General features: G+C 44.0%; 1 protein-coding gene and 1 long non-coding RNA gene across 5 annotated transcripts in view; one reads left to right on the top strand and one right to left on the bottom strand.

Moving 5' to 3' along the window:
- Positions 1-16752, bottom strand: part of CFAP100 (cilia and flagella associated protein 100) — a 30130-nt gene extending 13378 nt beyond the window's left edge. Inside the window, exons 1-9 of one of the 4 annotated variants that reach the window (XM_088663276.1) lie at positions 16352-16581; positions 14577-14688; positions 13052-13204; positions 12157-12231; positions 10005-10111; positions 7135-7327; positions 6010-6077; positions 2668-2831; positions 429-509 (exon numbers count right to left, since the gene is read on the bottom strand). In XM_088663276.1, the coding sequence (XP_088519402.1) occupies positions 429-509; positions 2668-2831; positions 6010-6077; positions 7135-7327; positions 10005-10111; positions 12157-12231; positions 13052-13118 (755 nt within the window). In that variant the 5' untranslated portion in view covers positions 13119-13204; positions 14577-14688; positions 16352-16581. Of the gene's footprint in view, positions 1-428; positions 510-2667; positions 2832-6009; positions 6078-7134; positions 7328-10004; positions 11033-12156; positions 12232-13051; positions 13205-14576; positions 14689-16351 lie in introns of all 4 variants that reach the window. The other 3 variants (XM_088663275.1, XM_035106495.3, XM_060271397.2) reach the window with 3 other exon arrangements.
- Positions 16660-19580, top strand: LOC148686949 (uncharacterized). The gene is made up of 2 exons (XR_015948461.1): positions 16660-16867; positions 18623-19580. It is a non-coding gene; the product is annotated as an uncharacterized LOC148686949 (long non-coding RNA).
- The last annotated feature ends 204 nt before the right edge of the window (positions 19581-19784 follow it).

The following is a 19784-nucleotide window of genomic DNA, read 5'->3' as shown; positions in this document are numbered from 1 at the left end:
GCAACTACTAAACTTTCTACCTCAAAAGAAGACTGTTACGTCATACTGCTGCTGTTTCCCAACAGGTAAAGATGTGGAACAGCCAGAGTTGGACCTCGCCCACCCCCCACCCCAGGCCTATAAATGTGGGGGAACAAACCTCTCCCTAAATCAGGTTTTTCAGATTAATCAAATTATTGCCTGCCTCGTGTCATGTCAAAGTTGATTTCTCACAGACGTGGAATGGGTATTATGTGGTACCCGTTCCGCAGACTGAGGTGGTTGAGAGGGCAAGGCGATTGCACAGGTAAGATGGTTCCCAAGTATCATGGGTTTTGTATACACCTCGGCCCGGTAGCAAATCAGGACTGGAGAAATAGCCTCTGGAGTATTACAAAAAAATTACTATAACTGACAATAGTTCCAAATATTTTCCAAACAATTCTGACCTTTGGATGTTCATCATTTGTGCAGTCAGTTCTCGGATCTCAAGGATCTTTTCCAGCTTGGCTTTGGTTTCCTTTTCGGCGCTAAGAAGGAGGCATCAAAACAACAGTTACCTGAAGAACAGCAGCAGGGGATGAAGCAGCGGTGGGATGGAGGCATGGTCCTCAAAAGCACTAAAGGTCCTTCTCCCTGAAAAGCCAGATGCAGCTGCTCAGAGAGAGAGAGAGAGACAGAGAGAGAAGCTTCTTCCAGCTTCCTTGCCTCCGTGTCCTCCCAGCTCAACCCTGTCCATATAGGGCTCTTTTGCAAGGCAGCCTTATCTGGACTCAGCACTGCTCGTGTATGTAAGTTTGCAGTTGCATCTTCAGAATGCCACCCCATATTCTCCATTTAATCCAGATTTAGTTTCCACAGGAAATCTGATGATAAATGGGCGTTGTAAATCTGGATTAAATTGTGGGGTAGGGTGGGAATGGGGTGGCATTTGGACGAGAATGTTGTCATGTGGACACTGTGGAAAAACTTGCAGGCATTAGCAGCACTGGGTCCATAATAATAAACTTGTGCTGCCTTTGAGTGTGCAGTCGTTGGCAGGATATGTGCGGCCTTTTAAAATTCCACCCATATACACCTTTTGGCATCTTAGGTCTTGATGCGGAGTTTAGACACTGGTTTTTTTTTTTTCATTTAAAAATAGTTTATTTGCCACAGCATATGTTTGAAACATATGCTGTTTGAATAGTGATGTATGGAAGTGAGAGCTGGACCATAAAGAAAGCTGATCGCTGAAGAATTGATGCTTTTGAATTTTGGTGCTGGAGGAGACTCTTGAGAGTCCCATGGACTGCAAGAAGATCAAACCTATCCATTCTGAAGGAAATCAGCCCTGAGTGCTCACTGGAAGGACAGATCCTGAAGCTGAGGCTCCAATACTTTGGCCACCTCATGAGAAGAGAAGACTCCCTGGAAAAGACCTTGATGTTGGGAAAGATGGAGGGCACTAGGAGAAGGGGACGACAGAGGACGAGATGGTTGGACAGTGTTCTCGAAGCTACGAACATGAGTCTGACCAAACTGCGGGAGGCAGTGGAAGACAGGAGTGCCTGGCGTGCTATGGTCCATGGGGTCACGAAGAGTCGGACATGACTAAACAACAACATGTTTCAAACATCCTCGTAATCTTAAAAACCATAAAACAACACACCATGTGCTCCAATCTCATTGAAAGGAAGGAATACATTATATCTGCAACGATTTGAAAAGTTAAACTGTATACTTCAAGTATTCCAAACTATATTACCCATCCCAAACACTACTCCCCCTTTTGCGTCACTACCTGTGTGTTCAATAAAATTACCCCATACTGCGTAGAAGTTATCGTTTTTCTTTTGGCATATTGCTACCTGTTACCATGTTAGCTTTTCCAAAAAATCTGTCTGCCAGACTGCTTCATACCACTTATCCATGGTCAACATTGCAATGTTTTCCATAATAATAATAATAATAATAATAATAATAATAATAATAATGGTAATAATAGTAATAATAATAATTTATTATTTATACCCCGCCCATCTGGCTGGGTCTCCCCAGCCACTCTGGGTGGCTTCCAACAGAAAATGAAATAAAATAATCTATTAAACATTAAAAGCCTCCCTAAACAGGGCTGCCTTCCATGTTCTGGCTATGGTCGTTCTTCCCGTAGTCAGTAAATGGGTTATAATATATTTATTTCTAATTCTTGGTGAGTTCTGACTGTACAAAAGTAAGCAAAGCCAGCCCTGGAGACGTAGGAACTATTTTCCTTGTAATCAAAGCTATCTCTGCAAAGACATTCCCCCAGAATTTTTCTATTTTTGAACACTCCCACCACATATTTCTGTATGTCCCAATAGTGGGACACCCTCTCCAACACATAGGAGAGTTGTTGAGTTTTATACAAGCTCGACATCTAGGTGTTAAATACCAGCCATGTGGGATTTTGAGGGCTCTTTCTCTTGTCAATGCCAGAATAGATTTATACAGGGCTTTGATCCACAATCCATTTCATGCGTCTTCCTCAATTTCTAAATCTCAATTTGATCCCCACCATTCTCTCATATTATTCTGGGGAGCGAAACACTGGGGATATATTGGATATGGGGACATATGTGTGTGTGTGTGTGTGTGTGTGTGTGTGTGTGTGTGTGTGTGTGTGTGTAAATCTAATGTGACAGTATAGAGTTCAAATTCCAGCATTACATTTTCAAGGCTTGTGCAGAATTCCTATCATTCTCCTTCAGGAACTCATCAAACATGGCGGCATCCTTCTCAAGGTCTTCCTCGGCTCTTTCCAGCTTTGCTTCTTCTTCAATGGCCAAGTTTTCCAGCTTCTGGATCTCATCTTTCTTTACCGTTACAGCATACTGGAATTTAGGCCAAACAGAAGAGAGAAATTACTGGCCCACACTGGAGAGTTGCTGAATTCTGTTTGTTACAATTCTTGACTCAGCTCAGCAACCCTTTAAAGTCACGTATGAAAAGAAAAGCAATGCAAAAAGATGGCATTATTCCCCCCCCAAAAAAAGTCATGTAGGGAGCCCAAAGTCCATACCCCAAGTCTTCCGAGTCCCAATCAAATACATTTTCTTCAAGGTAAAATCATTGCTTCCTAGAGCTGGATCAATTCTGTCTGTGGCCTGCGAAGGAGAGGTCATGGGGAACAGCAGATAATGGCGTAGGATAGGGTTCAAAACACCACTTAGGCATGAAGCTCACTGGGTGAATTTGGTCAGTCCCCATCTCTTAGCCTAACCTACCTCACAGGGTTGTTGTGAGGATGAAATGGGAAGGAGGGAGAACCATATACACCACCTTGAGATGCTTGGAAGATAAAGGCAGCATATTCATGCAAAATAAAGACAGGAAGAAAGAGAAGGAAAGACAGGAACAGGCGCACCATCCTCAGTCAGGCACCAGGGCCTCAGGAGACCAGCAGCAACCACAATTGATCATAGCTGCCAAGTCTCCCGTATTCCCCGGGAAATCCCCGTTTTTCCAGCTGTTCCTAGCTGAAAAAAACAGATTTTTTTGTTTTCCCCCGGTTTATTCTGGCGTGGCGGCCATTTTGGAACTGGGCGGAGCATGCTCAGAAGCGACTTTTGATGCTGCTCTGCCCAGTTCCAAAATGGCTGCAGTGCGACTTCTGGCGTGGCGGCCATTTTAGAACTGGGCAAAGAAGCATCAAAAGTCACTTCTGAGCATGCTCCACCCAGTTCCAAAATGGCGGCAGCGCTACTTCCGGTCTGCTACTTCCGCCCGGTCCCTTATTTCTCCGACAGCAACTTGGCAGGTATGCAATTGATGCCTGCCTTAAGTCCCTCTTAAATACTTCCTGCTGGAGCTCTGATCAGCTCCAGGTGCTTGGGAGCTGCCAATGCTCCTGACATGATAGGGGTCTTCATTCTTGTTTCCCACAATTCCCCTGGCATATCAGGGATCAGCACTGCTATTTCCCACAGTGCTCCAGTGTGTTGTTATGTGGGATATTTAAAGAGCAGCTTCCAATTACCTGGTCCTGATCAAGGCACGGGCTAATTTAGGGTTTCCATATTTCAAACAGTGAAAATCCGGACAGAAAACTTGTTGAGCTTTTCTGGCAAATTCACGAGGAGGAGGAGGAGGTGGTTTTAAAGCTATTTTTAAGGGAAATCGCCCAAACCAACATTGCCGACATGGGTTGCCATATGTCTGGATTTTCCCAGACATTTTTTTTAGCGATTTCCATCTGGACACTACTTCCAACTGCAGTATTCCGGATATGTCCGGGAAATTCTGGACGTATAGCAACCCTAGCTAATTAAATAAGCACACGGTACAGTCCTTTCAGGATCGTACCACTGTAAGATGCCAGCAGTGGCCACTATATCAGACTCTATTCTCACATGAAAGTCTCCCTGCTGGAAGAAAGCTAGCACAAACACGTATGATCACAACTGTAACCTGCCCGGGCTTCTGGTTTCCGGTGGTGAGAAATAGTTGACTCCCACACGATCGGACTTCAGCCATGCCAGTAATTCAGAGTTGATATGGGGGTAATTAGCCCTGGCAGACTCCCCAGGGTGGGGAAGGACTGTCTCGTAGACCCACAGATCGTCCCAGATTTGTCAGCTTGCATCAGGGTGCAAGCAGCAAGGATGCTGGGTCCTTGAGCACGGCACAGCTGGCACTCCAAAGTCACTCTCACAAGCCGGAGATACCTGTTTCATAAAATAATTACCCACAGGCTCCACTGGACAATAAACAGACATAGTCTGGACCGAAGAAGACTAGAGAAAATATCTGCAGAATTGCACAGTCCCTGGTGTTTAAGCCTGGACTTCAAAGAGATTCTCATCATTGTGCTTGGATTTACGGAGGTGATTGGTACATTTCTTCTTCTTCTTTTCTATACCTATAATTGTTTTTCTATGCCAAGCCTCATTAAGAAACCTTTTTTTTAAAAAATGGAATACAGATGGACTCCTATTTATAATTAAGTGTTCGGCTGCACAGCTTTACTTGGACTTAATAAAGATGAAAGAAGAAACAAGATGGCGCTTGTTAGTATGACGCAGCACGGAAAAATGAGAATTCCTCCCTTTTTCGAGGGAAGTGGGAAATATTTGCTAGCTGACTTTATAATGACCTGAGATAGCAATTTGGGACAACATACAGTGCATCTGTTTGCAGAATTTCTTCATTATGAGCGAGAGAGAAGTCTAAGTGGATGTCTAGCAACCCCCCTTCTAGGGCCCAGAGGGGGGGATTGTGTGGTCTCCGGGAAAGCTGATCAATCGCCAAATGATTTACATCTGTGGAATACAGTTCATTTACATTGCAATATTGCAATCAGTATGCTTAACAACTTAACATTGGGAACTTATTGGGAACAGTAACAATTTAACAACTTGGGAGTTACTGCGTCATTAAACTTCAAATGACAGGCTTGGACAACAGCCCAGACTGGAAGATTGAAATGAAGTCAGGAAAAGCTGCGCTGGCAAACCGGCAGTTGAAAATATATATATATACACAAATAAAACTGTACCTAATGGATGAATGGATATATGATCTCTAATATGATTGAGAATTGCACAGCCAGGGACGGGGAACTTTAAAGCGTTAAGGTTGGAATGAAGAAAATATGAGAACACCAAGAAGAAGGCAGACATGAAAATACTGGAGATATACTTCAGAGGTCCAGACTGTGGGATGCCCAAAAAATTAATAAATAATTAATCATTTGGATTGTAATTTGGCTGTTTGTTTTTTAAATTGGATTATGATTTGATGGATTTGTTAATTGGATGTTCTTATTGGAAAACTAATAGAAATGATTTATAAAAAAACAAAAAACTGTAACCTGCCCTTCCTCCTCCAAAGATGTATGTAGTCTCCCTCCATTATACCTTCACAACATTCTAAAGTTGGAAACAATGGCCTGTCCAGGTCCACTCACTGAGCACCCTGACTGAAGCCAGCTGGCCCAAGCCAAGCCCACTGCTTTGACTGTTGCCCTCTACTGGCTCGGAATCAAATTCCACCCAAGCTGAAGCCATATACCTGCAGCAAGAACATCTGCCGTTTCTGATTGATGTAGTCGTGCATGTTCTCTCTTTCGACGACCTGGTCTAGAAAAAGAAAGAAAGGGAGGAGGGAGAGAGACCGTTGTGCAAACTAGAGATAGAACAAGCAGCTGCGAAGCAAAGTGAAGGCAGGCCATGTGCAAAAAGCTGTGTTCAGAGAGTTTCAAGAATCAGTATCAATTCCCCAAGAAGCTGAGATGTACTTGCAACTAAGAGTCTATAAACAGCTACATCGGGGTGGAGGAACTCAGGCCCTGGCCTCTAGATTTGACCTTTGAGACTTTCCCAAGGCTACACCCCTCACTGGCGCAGTTTCACAACCTCCGTGAGCATTTTTGCCTCGTTGGAAATATGCCCTTGAACTCTGAACCTGCTTCTTTCTTTTCTGGATAGAGGATAGAGAGGGCTGTGGGTAAGTATCCGTTTAAATCAGCTTGCTGCGTAAAGATAAAAGCAGGCACCCCCAACCTCCGGCCCTCCAGATGTTTTGGACTACAATTCCCATCATGCCTGACCACTGGTCCTGTTAGCTAGGGATCATGGGAGTTGTAGGCCAAAACATCTGGAGGGCCGCAGTTTGGGGGTGCCTGGATTAAACATACATTCAGCATTCTGCCTGCTTTGACATCTAGCCCTGCCCACCCTCATGCGCCCCCCCAGGTTGCCCAGAAAGGAATGTGGCTCTCAGAATTAAAACAAAGGTTCCTCACCCCTGAGCTTCATGGATATTTCCCCCATAGAGTGTCTGCCCCCCAACCCACTGTTGCTTTTCTGTCTGTGGAAGCAGAGATGCAGGTGCCCACAATTCTGAATGGGAAAAAAGCTGGAAGGGAAAGGGTCAAGCACATGTGTTTATGCACACCCAAACCCTTTACGAAAGACTGCAACATCCTATGGCTGCTTTCAGTTTGAAAAATGAAACATACTGGAGAAACATGTACGCAATTGCACATCATGGGTTGTTTTTGCCTGAGGTCTTTTGTTACTGGAGATGTGTCAGCAACTGAGCCTAGAGGCTGAAGCAGTGTGTGTTCTGTCACTCAAACTGCCGTCAGTCTCTTGGTTGTGTCCTGATCTGGACACTTTCTGTAAAGATCCCTACCTTTAGTGACTGCTATCTTCCAAGAGATGCTTTCTCGGAGAGCTTTGAGGCGCTCTGCTTCCGCAGCCAACTCTCGGTCTTCCATTTCCTCTTCCATTTGGATTTCTTTCTTGAACCCAGATTGTTTGGCGCTTTGCAGCGTGGAGCAGGTCATCTTCTCGTGAACCTTCAAAGTCTTCCTTCGCTCTCGCTCCTAAGGGTAAAAAAGGGGGTAGGCTTATATCTCCATCCAGTTTTCAGTTACCTCCAAGATTGCTTCGAATATATATGCAGTCATACCTCGGGTTAAGTACGCTTCAGGTTGAGTACTTTCAGGTTGAGAACTCCGTAGACCCAGAAGTGTTTACTTCTGGGTTCCGCTGCGCGCACATGTGCAGAAGCTATCTGCGTGCTTCGTGCATGCGCAGAAGCGCTCTATCGATGCTTTGCGCATATGCGCTATCGGTGCTCGGGTTACGTACTTTTTGGGGTATGAATGGCACCCCAGAACCAATTAAGTACTTAACCCGAGGTAAATGTTAATTTTTTCATCTACAATACTGTCCTATTTATTTTATAGTACAGTACATTTATTATTGCCTTCATTTTATGGATCAATGGTCTCGTTAGACAGTAAAATTTGTGTTAAATTGCTGTTTGAGGGGGTGTTATTTCACCGTCTGGAACGGATTAATCCACTTTCCATTACTTTCAATGGGAAAGTTCGCTTCAGGTTAAGTACGCTTCAGGTTAAGTATGGACTTCCGGAACCAATTAAGTACTTAAACCGAGGTACCACTGTATATCAAATGGGTGGTGGCGGCCAATGCTGACCAACTAGGGGGACAGGTATGAATGGACCCTCTGCAGAAATCAGATCTGACTGCCCATCCTCTAGCAGCTAATGCCTATTTTGGTTAGGAATGTCCAGGCAGCAAATTTTATTAGGAATTGTAGGTACCAAGATCCCAAAGGAGCAGAAAAGACTCTTTATGTGTGGAATGAGTGCCCTAACGGATGTTGTTAGCCCAGAGATGGAAAGAAGATAGAGTCCCTACCAGAGAAGAATGGCAAATTAAACTGTTGGAGTATGACAAAATGGCAAAACTGACTGGAAAGTTCAGGAACCAAGAAGACAAAAGCTTCAAGAAAGAATGGGAAAGATTTATAATTTATCTAAGAGACCACTGTAAACAAATGAAAACATTAGCAGGATTTTAACACCACTTGTAATGTAGCAAAGACTTTGGATAATGTGGATAGACTTAAAATATGGATGATGAAATAATATGCAATTGTAAATGATGACAATAGGACCCATGGAGGGGATGGTGGGAAGTCTGGAGATTCATAGAAATCTCTAAATCATAGAATCATAGAGTTGGAAGAGACCACAAGGGCCATCCAGTCCAACCCCCTGCCAAGCAGGAAACACCATCAAAGCATGGTGTATGTAAATCTGAGTATGTATTTGATATTGTTATAATTTTATACTTCTAAAATTACCGGTAAATTAAAAACTATTTATGGGGGGAAAGGAATGTCCAGACAGCATAAATTGGTTGTGGGCTCACGCCTGAGCCGATTGTGACAATGTAAAGGGCGAAAGATGTCTCAGAGGTGATGGCTCATATGGATTCTCACGTGCCTTGACACCGAGATAATTCTACTTGCAAAGTCATAGGCACGTAGGAAGCTGTCTTTTAACGAGCCAGAATATTGTCAGCACTGAATGGCAGCTGCTCGCCAGGGTCTTTTCTAGTCAGGGCCGTCTTAAGCATGCCCAGCGCCCTGGCGCCATGGTGTGAAGGATCCCTCCGGCGCCCCGGCGCCCAGTTTCCCAGCACGGGGGGCGGGCGGGCGGGCGGCTGCCCCAGGCACAGCTGCACTGCACCACCCAGTCTGCCGTAGGGCAGGCCCTGGGCCAGGGGGCGCTGCCCGCCCCCTGTTGTGACGCCCCTGCGCGCGGCGGAGGTGGCCCAAGGCCCGCGCGCCTCCAGAGAGCGGCCTGAAGCCGCTGAACAGCGGAGGCGCACCTGGGGCAGCCTCAGCCACGCCTCTCAGCAGGTGCAGCGGTGCCACTGGGGGCCTGGCGCCCTGCACCACCGGGGGCGGGCCTAGAGCCGGACCTGTTTCTAGTCCTACCTGGAGATTCTGGGGACTGAACCTTGAGATCTTTTGCATCCAAGACACTGAGCCACAGTTCATCTCCTAAAGTCATCCAGCAAGCCCAAGGATGATCTCAGAACTCAGCGCTGAGCTCTAGCCCCAAGACCAGCTACCTCAGTGCTGTTGACTTCCAGATTCGGAAACAGCCCTCTCCCATAGTTTCTTCCCAACATATTGGGTATTCTGAGGTATACTGCTTTTGAACATGGAGGTTCTACTTGGCTCTTATGGCTAATTGATGAGAGATTTATCCTCGATTAATTCAGCTAATGCCCTTTTTAAAAGTATTTTAAATGTGTGGCTATCGCTACATTTTAGGGCAGCATATTCTGGAATCTAATTTTGTACTGCACAGAGTGGTACTTTATTTTATCTGCCCTAAAGAAAGAAAAGAATTTGATCAGTTGGGTTGCTCTTTTCTGTATTTTTATGAGCATTTATAGCATTTGTTTCCAGCTCACTTTCCAAGGAGCTCAGAGCCTCATTTTAGAGATTTCCCTGGATATATGCAAAATTGTAGCATGTGAACGCATTGTTCCCGCAACTTGCTTCCTGACCTATGATCTATAATTGTGTTAATTTAATTTAATTTATTTAAAATGTATTGCTTTGCTCCTTACTGCCCTGGGGGAGACAGAAATTTAATGAACAATAACAATAATGCTACACTGCTTGTGGTTAAGAAAGATTTCCTTCAGGAACCTCTTGTGATTCGTACATACCGCTTTTGCCTTTTCCTTCTGCCTGTCTCGCAGCAAGAAGATATCAATATCTGAAGGGATCTTAAACGGGTTCTTGTCTAACTGAAAGTCTGTGGCACCACTAGAGGCTGCAAGAAACAGGAAGTTATTAGGGGGGGATGGGAAGAGATGGGGGAACAGATACCCTTCAGGGGGGGAAGTTTGCATGATGCTAATTGGTGAACTGCTTGTGTGGAACAGCCACCACAGATGGATGGCACCCCAGCACCTGAAAGATTCTGTATTTAATTGCAATGCTGCAATGTTTAGCAGCTGATCGATTGCTTGGATTAAACCCATTTAAACACAGAAACATTTGATGGAGTAGAACTGCATACAGCCCCAATTAACAAAGCAGCAGGTTTTGTTTTAAATGGCAACTTAAAAATATATACGAATATCAGGTAGTAAGAACCACCTGAGAAGAGACTTCCCTCCCCCTTCTCTCACATACAGCATTCTAATATTTGTATTTTATATGCATGTAGCATATAAAAGCAAAGTATTTTCCCCCATCACAAGTATTGTTTCTCCCCATCTGATGGGGAGATTAAATCTTTTTAAAAAACAAACAAACAAAAAAACCCCCCAAAATTATTAATGGCTCTTTGCAGGCATGGCCAAACTTGGCCCTCCAGCTGTTTTGGGACTACAATTCCCATCATCCCTGTTAGGGCAACTGAGTATTGTTCTTGTTTTGCTTTATATTTGCTGCAAAGTTGCTGCCTAAGCTTTCTTTGCAGGCCAGAATGAGATTGATCTTGACCACCCTCAAGTCCAGTGCAATTCAGGACCACATCAGACATGCCGATGGAGATACATTAGGGCAGACATGTCCAAGGTGTCGATCGGGATCAACAGATCGATCCTTAAATGGATTTCCATGGATCGCGATGTGGCCAGCCTTTGCTCCTTCCTCGCAGCCAGGGCTCGGCTGTGGGAGGGAACGAGCTGCACCTTTGCTTCTGTGGTCCCATGAGCCGGTGGGCTGAATGGGGTTTGCGAGGCAGCTGTAGGAGGGAGAGACTTCATCACCATCATCATTACCATCATCATCATCATTTTATTTGTATGCCACCTTTCCATGCTCAAGGCGGCTTACAACATGACAAGATTTACAAAATTACAAACCTAAGAAAAGTCCTAAACAATAAATAAAATGTATCAAAAAGTACACAGCCAAAGGGAAACAATTTCCACATAAATCATAAGATCTAAGACCAAAGATACAACAATAATATCAATGTTCAACAGCCTCTGCTTTTGTAGCTGGAGTCAGTCAGCACTCCGCCCTCCCAGGCCAGACTTTGCCGTCGCTTGCGGTTCCCATGAGCTCTGGAGCACGTGCCTCTCTCACTTCATTCTGATAAGGAGGCCGCCCTCGGCTGGGCGGCCCTCGCTGGATGCTGCAGGGCCGCACTCGTGTGGCGGGGAGAGGTGCAGCATTCCCCCTCAAGAGCAAAGGAAATTGGGGTGCCGGGTGCCGATGTTCTGCCTTCGGGATGAGGCGGCATAAAAGGCGAGCGCCTTTCCTTCCTCCTCCATACAGAGCGACTTGTGGCTTAATCAGGTGTCGCCTGCATTTGGGCAATACATAGAAGGCAGTGACGGAATCGACCGTGAATCTGTGCAAATGAAAGAAAGGGGTTTTTCCTGGCCACCAACACCTTACCCCTCTCCCTTAATGACAATGGGAGGGTGTGGTAGATCACTGCCAGTTTTTAATGCTGAATAGTAGATCGCAGCCTACTTGAGGTTAGGCATGCCTGAATTAGGGTATCTCCGCTTTCACTCTCTCTTTCTCTCCAGGCTGCTTCCGGACTTGTCTCCATTTTGCAGATGGGATTCAGGTTGTGTAATCAAAGGTGACACACACACCATGCATTGAAAGCACTGTGGTGTTGCTTTAAATGGCCATGGCTTCCTGCAAAGAACTCTGGGAGCTGTAGTTTGTTAAGGGTGCTAGAAGTTCTTAGTAGACCCTTATGTCCAACTCCCAGAGCTACAGTTCCCAGAGTTCCCTGGGATAAAAGGTGGAAGGGGAGCTACAGCAGCTTGAACAACTTAAGAGGGAAACTGGAACAAAGATGCAATTATAAAACAGAAATAATAAAAATCTGCAAGACTGTCTTACCTGGTTTCGATTCACCTGACTGAACTGAGGGAATTGTAAACACATCCCCAACTTGTTGAGATGTCAGCCTTTCTCCTGGAACAATAAAAATCAACCCCACTCTTAGTCATGGTGGATATCTTAGGAGTTGGAAAAAAGACTTGAGGATTCAGGAAGCGAGGCTGTGAGGGTAATGCTTCAGATTTTGGAACTAATGCTCAAGTGATAGGACCTGTACCATGAGGACTGTGCAGATCAGAAGTGCCCTACCAAGTTCCTGTGGGTAAAGGTTTACCTTTACCTCATTTAAAGGTAAAGGTAAAGGGACCCCTGACCATTAGGTCCAGTCGTGACCGACTCTGGGGTTGCGGCGCTCATCTCGCGTTATTGGCCAAAGGAGCTGGTGTACAGCTTCCAGGTCATGTGGCCAGCATGACAAAGCCGCTTCTGGCGAACCAGAGCTGCACACGGAAACGCCGTTTACCTTCCCGCTGTAGTGGTACCTATTTATCTACTTGCACTTTGATGTGCTTTCGAACTGCTAGGTTGACGGGAGTAGGGACCGAGCAATGGGAGCTCACCCCGTCGCAGGGATTCGAACCGCCGACCTTCTGATCAGCAAGCCCTAGGCTCTGTGGTTTAACCCACAGCGCCACCTGCGTCCCACAGGGGCTTTATTTAGTGCCCCAGATTTCCAGCTTTCTTTATATTCCTTCTCTATTTTTTAAAGTAAGCCTTGATAGAACCTTAGATATGAGGCAAAATGTACAGAGATATACAAAAAATATGCCCCACAAATGTCTACGTCCTGGAGATTTCTGTACTCTTCAGAAGCTCCTCAGATTACGACATGAGTTTGCAAACCAACCGTGCCAAGCCAATTAACTAAAGTGGTGAGGAAGAAAGAGAAACTTACTGTAAGTTGCTTCAGAGCTCTCCGCATTCAGAGATGTATCCGAAGGAGCAAAAGAGACTCCAGACATGTTGGCGACGTTCTGCCTTAATAAAATACAGGGTAAGGTTTACACTGGACGTTGGCTTTCCCCAAACCGTATGCTGCCTTCACTTCCTAGAACATAAGCAGAAAAACAGAATGGATGCACCAGGGTCGGCAAGTGGGGGAGAGCCAACTGCACCTATGTTGCTCAGTCTCTGTAGGAAGAGAAAATAAAATTGATATATAAATATTCAGAGGGACAAGTAAAAACTCCTACTGAGGCCGTGTGTACACTATACATTTAAAGCTTATTCAAAGCAAATTTTCCCCACACCAAAGGATTCTGTCCACTGCAGCTTACCTCTCAGAGAATTGCAATTCCAAGCAGCCTTTATAAATATAAAGCGGTCTAGAAATGAAATGAACAACAACAACCCTTTACAAACTTCAGTGCCCATTTTTTTGAGGGAGAAAATGTTTTTTTTAATGTGCTTTAAAGGTACATAACTTACACAAGAGCACTTCCAGACAATCTGCTTATTGAGCATTCACCCCAATTTGTTTGCAGGGAGATTAAATGGCATTGGCTATTTAAGGAGCATTCATTCGGATGAGTTTGTGGGGAAGTTAGATGGCATTGCCTCGAAGCATGTATTATCCCTCATATTTCTGTGCATTTCCTCATTGCTTCTATTATTTCAACGTGTCTGATCTTTTGGGGAAGAGGGCTTGTTGCCCAAGACCCCCCCAAACAACAATTGTGCAGCCTGAATTTGCAGATATGTGATTGAATCCCTCCCGAAAATAGTGACTGTCTGGAAGCACCCAAAAACATTAATCACAAAAAGCCCGAATAATCGTTTTAGATATCTTAATGGCAATCTTAAAAGGGCCTGGTGCGCTGCATCAGAGATTTGATTTCAAAGGTTAGGCAGGGGCCATGGGTGGTCATGTTCATTAGGCAGTGACCCCCAGCCTTGTTGAAGAGACCACCACATAGACATTTCTGCCATCAGAGCCAAAGTCCAGGGCCCCACTCAACTGAATTAACAGGAGGACCCAAAATTTTTACGACTGAGGGAAAAGTTTTCCCATTAAGAAGTTTTCCCATCTGAAAGAAGCAGAGAAAGAAAACTTCTTAATGGGGAAACTTTAGGATAGGATTTTTCCTCCCAAATATGTAAAATTGCAATTTGTTTCAGTGAGGCAATTATTCTTCCTGACAATTAATTATTATCACAATATGCAAATATTTAGTTTACACAAGCACTTCCAACAAAACATTTAGGAACAGTCCTTCTTAATGAAAAGTCACATGCAAAAAGCCTCCGTACTTCTTTCAATACTACAGATGCCCTTAACTTCTGTTTGTTTGTATTGTGATCCAAGGGGGCAGCTGCCCCCCCCCCCCGGCTATGCCCATGGATGCATTATGCACTCTTTTATATTGTACTGATATTTGTGTACCAAAAGTGAAATAAAATATTATGGGGGTGAAACTTACATATTCATACAGCAACAGGTCTTATCTTTCCAAGCTACTTGAATCGATTCAAGTTAAGTCAGAGAAATGGAACAAAGTTCCTGATGAAATGTGCACAAAGTCTTTGCAGGACCTGAACCACAAGTAAATCACTACATTTGATAGAACCAATCCTATAACCAGTAGGAGAACACTTCAATCTCCCAGGACATTCTATACAAGATCTCAAAGTAGCTGTCTTATTACAGAAAAATTTCAGAAACAGACTGGAAAGAGAAGTTGCTGAATTGCAACTCATTACCAAGCTTAAAACCATGGAGAGACCTGGTCTGAATAAAGACATTGGATTCTTATCTCATTATACATAATAAAGCTTTCTTTAGCCATCTCACCCCTTGCTGGTGACTTTTGTTTCAGTGTATCTGAAGAAGTGTGCATGCACACGAAAGCTCATACCTATGACAAACTTAGTTGGTCTCTAAGGTGCTACTGGAAGGATTTTTTGTTTTGTTTCGACTACGTCAGACCAACACGGCTACCTACCTGCAACTATAATTTGTAGGATATTCTTAATTTTCAAGACTAGCTTTGCATATTATAATATTTTGAGGTAATTCTTTAAGATAATAACTACTTAACAAACAGTAGCATTGTCAGATTTCATACACCACTCAATCAAAATCAGGTTTACAGGGAAGGAAGTCCCACTGTGTTCAATGGGATAAGCTGCGTGATCTTTGTTTACACACAAATAAACCTACTGGTGTTCAATGGGGCATGTGATTATAGAAGCTGCCTTATGCTGAGTGAGAAAATTGATCCACCTAGTTCAGCATTGTTGACAGTGACTGGCAGCAGCTCTCTAGGTTTTCAGACGAGGGATATTCGCAGAGGTTAGAACTGGGGACTTTCTACAGGTAAAGGATTTAATCTACCATTGAGCTACAGCCGTTCCCCACAAATGTCACTGAGGCCATACTGCTAAGTAAATGTGCATAGGGTGCAGCTTTTCTTGCCAGTTAAGCCCATATACAGCTGCAGCCTGCTAACTTCCTTTTAAAAAAAGGCAAACTAATTCTATTTAACCAGTTGCAGAGCCAAGAGATTAAAGATGTTTATGCAGTATAGCCTACTCGTTCCCAAAAGCTGAGCCCAGGTTACAATGTAAAATCTTAAGAAATGAAATAGATTCCATTGCCTTCTAAATGCCAAACTGAGAAATGTCAAAAGCAACCTGAACCCCCAAGGTCTATAATTTCTCCCTCCCTCTGAAAGGTTACACACACAAAACATAAACATTAAAATATTGGTGCTTTGAATGAGCATATTGTCCTTAAAAGTACAAATATATAAATCAGCTGTCAAGAGCAAAAACAGCAACTGGGCTGAGAAAACACTGGAAATATTTTTAAACCCCCTGACGGGAATTTAAGAGGCAGATGAATGACCATAGATGTAAAGGGAAACTTATTCCACAGGCAGCTGGATCTTCAACTTTAAATATTTGCGGATGTGTGTGTAATGCTACCGCTGAGCATAGCTGCCAAGTTATCCCTTTTTTACAGGGATTTTCCCTTATGCTGAATAGGCTTCCTCGCGAGAAAAGCGAAAACTTGGCAGCTATGGAGTAAAGCCCTCAAGAATTTAGTTTCTTTTGAGGATATGGTATGCTTCCACGAAAGTCACAGTAATTCTAAAACATCCATTTAGCCTGCCGACTTCCCTGCTTTCAGACAACTCAGAGACCTATCTCCTCTCACCAATGCATATAAGGTTTAACAAAGCACATAGCTCACCCTGAATTCTCAGTTGCGACTGGAGGGGCGAAAAAACACCGTAAGTGAAAAATACAAGGAAGGAAAACAAAGTTCAGATTTGCCCCATTTAAACGCTTCATTTAACTGCAAGCAATAATCCTCGGCGTCTGGAAAGTCCCTTTGGCCACCTGCGTTCAAGCGCAGCTGCACTTCTTCTGGACCAGAAGCACGATTTGGTGTCCCGACGTTCTGCCTTTACCATTGTTCTCCTCTATTGTTTACGTCGCCAAGGCAACCATTCTCTCCCGTTGCCGGGAGATGCTGACGTCATAAAAGGAAGAAGCGCCGCGTCATTCCGGAGGGATACCTGGGTAGGGGACTGCGGAGAGGGGCGCAGCAGTGGAGAGACAGGCTTTCCTTGCCTCGAATTATTTTGTTATGCTGTAATAATAAGATGGTAATACTAGAACTCGGTCTCTGTGTGTGTGGTTCAGTGAACTGAGAGGGGCGGTAGACGAAGGCTAGACAAAACAAAGATACCTTTTTACGCAACAGGTAAGTAATCTGTGAAATTGGGGCCCCCAAAATATGCAGTGTGTGCCGGATTTACGTATAAGCTAAACAATCTATAGCTTAGCTTGGGGGCCCCTAAAAAATGTAAAGGAAAAAAATGGGTGTACATTTCCAAAATATAAAATAAAAAAGAAATAAAATAAAACCTACATACAGCAACAGTGTTTTGTGTTGTGTAGGCTCCTATGATGTAAGTAATGGCCCCCGCCTGCTACCCTGCTCCCTAAAATATCACTGGTTTGCTCATTTCTACATGTAGGGTGCCTATGTTCTCCATGTGCAAATGGCTTTAGATACCTATTAGGTCCATAAATGACCATATAGCATATATTCAACACAAAAAAATAGCGACAATTTGTTGTTGACAAAGGACAGCTGGACATATAAAGGGCCCTATTACCTTCAGTAGCTTAGGGCCTCATCAAACCTAAATCCGGCCCTGAGCGCAAAGCAAATCATGTCTAGGGAGAGAAGTAAATTCTCTTGAACTCGCTGGGGCTACACGCAAGCCTGAGAAAACCACCTGTTTGGCACCTGAGGCAGACCCCAAAATTGCATCCTCCTCCCTGCCAGGAAATAAGGGGTGAGGGAAGACCTACATCGGGAACAAGGGAAGAAAGAACATGGGAATTTGCTGCTGTGGAGGGTCAGGGCCCCAGTCTGGAGGAGCAGCACAACAGGTAGCATAGGGAAACTATAGGGAGATGGGCGAAAAATGCTATCCTGTCCTGTTGCTCCAGTGGGAGCCTCTACTTCATTCTAGTTCCCTTTAACCAGTGATGGGCTAGTAGGATCCAAGCCAATAACACTAGGTGTTGCGCATGAAAAAGTTGTTTGTTTGCTTTTAGAAGAGGGTCAAATGCTATTGCTCTGATGATACCTGGTAAAAACTTGGAGGGAGTGGGTGGCACTGTGGTCTAAACCACTGAGCCTCTTGGGCTTGCTGATCAGAAAGTTGGTGGTTCAAATCCACATGACAGGGCGAGCTCCAGTTGCCCTGTCCCAGCTCCTGCCAACCTAGCTGTTCGAAAGCACACCAGTGCAAGTAGATAAATAGGTACAGTTGCGGTGGAAAGGTAAATGGCGTTTCCGTGCGCTCTGGCACTTGTCACGGTCCTCCGTGACAGTTTAGTTATGTTGGCCACATGAAAAGCTGTCTGTGGACAAACACTGGCTCCCTTGGCCTGAAACGAGATGAGTGCTGCACCCCATAGTCGCCTTTGACTGAACCTAACCATCCAGGGATCCTTTACCTTTACCTTTAAAGGCCTGAAATAAATGGCACACCGAAAGGGCTCAAGTTCAAGGCAGTAATTGTGAGCCGCATTCAGTGGTGCAGCAGACACCTATGCACACGTTGGCGATGACTTTCCTGTCCCTTCCAGCCCCTCTCCTGTGCACTGTCAAATTCAGCTTTGGAGGGTTGGGGGACTCTCTGGAACAAATTTGGGGTGTGAGTGAGGAGAGGAAACAGAAGTCTGGCTGTGCTTCTAGAGAGTTGGATACAGCTCTGTGTATTTGAAGCCCTAGGTCCTTGTTATTTATTCCTAGCCACGCATTCCTCCCCCTTCATATTGCGGAGGCTGGTGGCTAAGCTTTTCAAAACAACACTTCCTGTCATGTGCCAATAATGTTCCAGATGATTTTGTGGACCCTGCAGAAGCTCGGTATGGTATAAAATAAATGGCACAATTTGTTCTTTGAAGAATCAAAACAAAACTCTAAACTTCCATTTAGTTGTCACAGAGGCGTCGCTTCCTGTAATTGCTGGTTACTCAGATACTGGAGCCAGCAAACTGCGAAACGAGTGAATGGAACAAGCAAGGAGAGAAAGGAGGCTGATTGTGGAACTCTGAGAACAACAACACAGCAAACATCTGTTTAGGCTGCACAGAAGTCCCGTGGCATTCATCGGTGAGAATTAAAGAAATCCATCCAAGTGCACATACATCACTACTTTGCCATGGTGGGTTTCCAATGCAGAAATGACAATAAAAAATAATGATCCTATAAACGTAGGAAATGCTTTAAAAATGTTTAAACTCAAGAGGACTAGGAATTGAAGAATAAGAATATAAAGCTGCAGTACCTGATAGATGATGGAAGCTCTGAAATCTGATGAAGGTTGTTGGGACCGGGAGATTGCGCGACCAGGGAGAAAAGTCGGTGGAAGAAGATTGGAAAAAATTTAAAACGTATTTAAAAAATATTGTAGAATTGATTAGATGAATAGATTGAGAAGTGTATAGAAATTGCAGGTTTTGGAATTATGTTAGATAATTTGATGTATTGAGGAAAGTTTAATATAGACTGGATATGATTTAATATGACTGGATATGATTTAATATGATTTTAATATGATTTAACTGCGGGAGGCAGTGGAAGACAGGAGTGCCTGGCGTGCTCTGGTCCATGGGGTCACGAAGAGTCGGACACGACTAAACGACTAAACAACAACAACATGATTTAAAATTGAGATATAGAAATTGCTAAATACGAGCAGAAATGAACCGAGGATGGGGGGAGCCCGAGGAAGTCCCCCTTTTAAAATGTGATGAAAAGTGTGAGAAGTTGTTTTATATATTCTTCTTTTTTCTTTTTGTTTGTATTTTTCCTTTAATGTTGTGTGTGTGTTTTAATGCTGTTTTATTGTGTTGAATTGTAAAATCAATAAAAAATTATTTTTTAAAAAAAATGATTGTTGGGAATCTTACCATAGCTTAAAAACAAAACAAAAACAAGGCCAACACAATATTGTTATGGGTTTGGGGGTAGATCTCATCCAGTGATTCTTGTGTGTTTAAGAAGACTGCTAAACTGGTCACATGGTTAGCCTTCTGTTATGATTATTGATGGACTGCATCTATGGCCAGGAAATGTCTGAATGGGATGCCCCTTT

This window comes from Zootoca vivipara, chromosome 2, assembly GCF_965207765.1.
Source record: "Zootoca vivipara chromosome 2, rZooViv2.hap1.1, whole genome shotgun sequence".
NCBI classification, from domain to species: Eukaryota; Metazoa; Chordata; class Lepidosauria; order Squamata; family Lacertidae; genus Zootoca; species Zootoca vivipara.
This window is presented reverse-complemented; position numbering and strand designations above follow the sequence as displayed.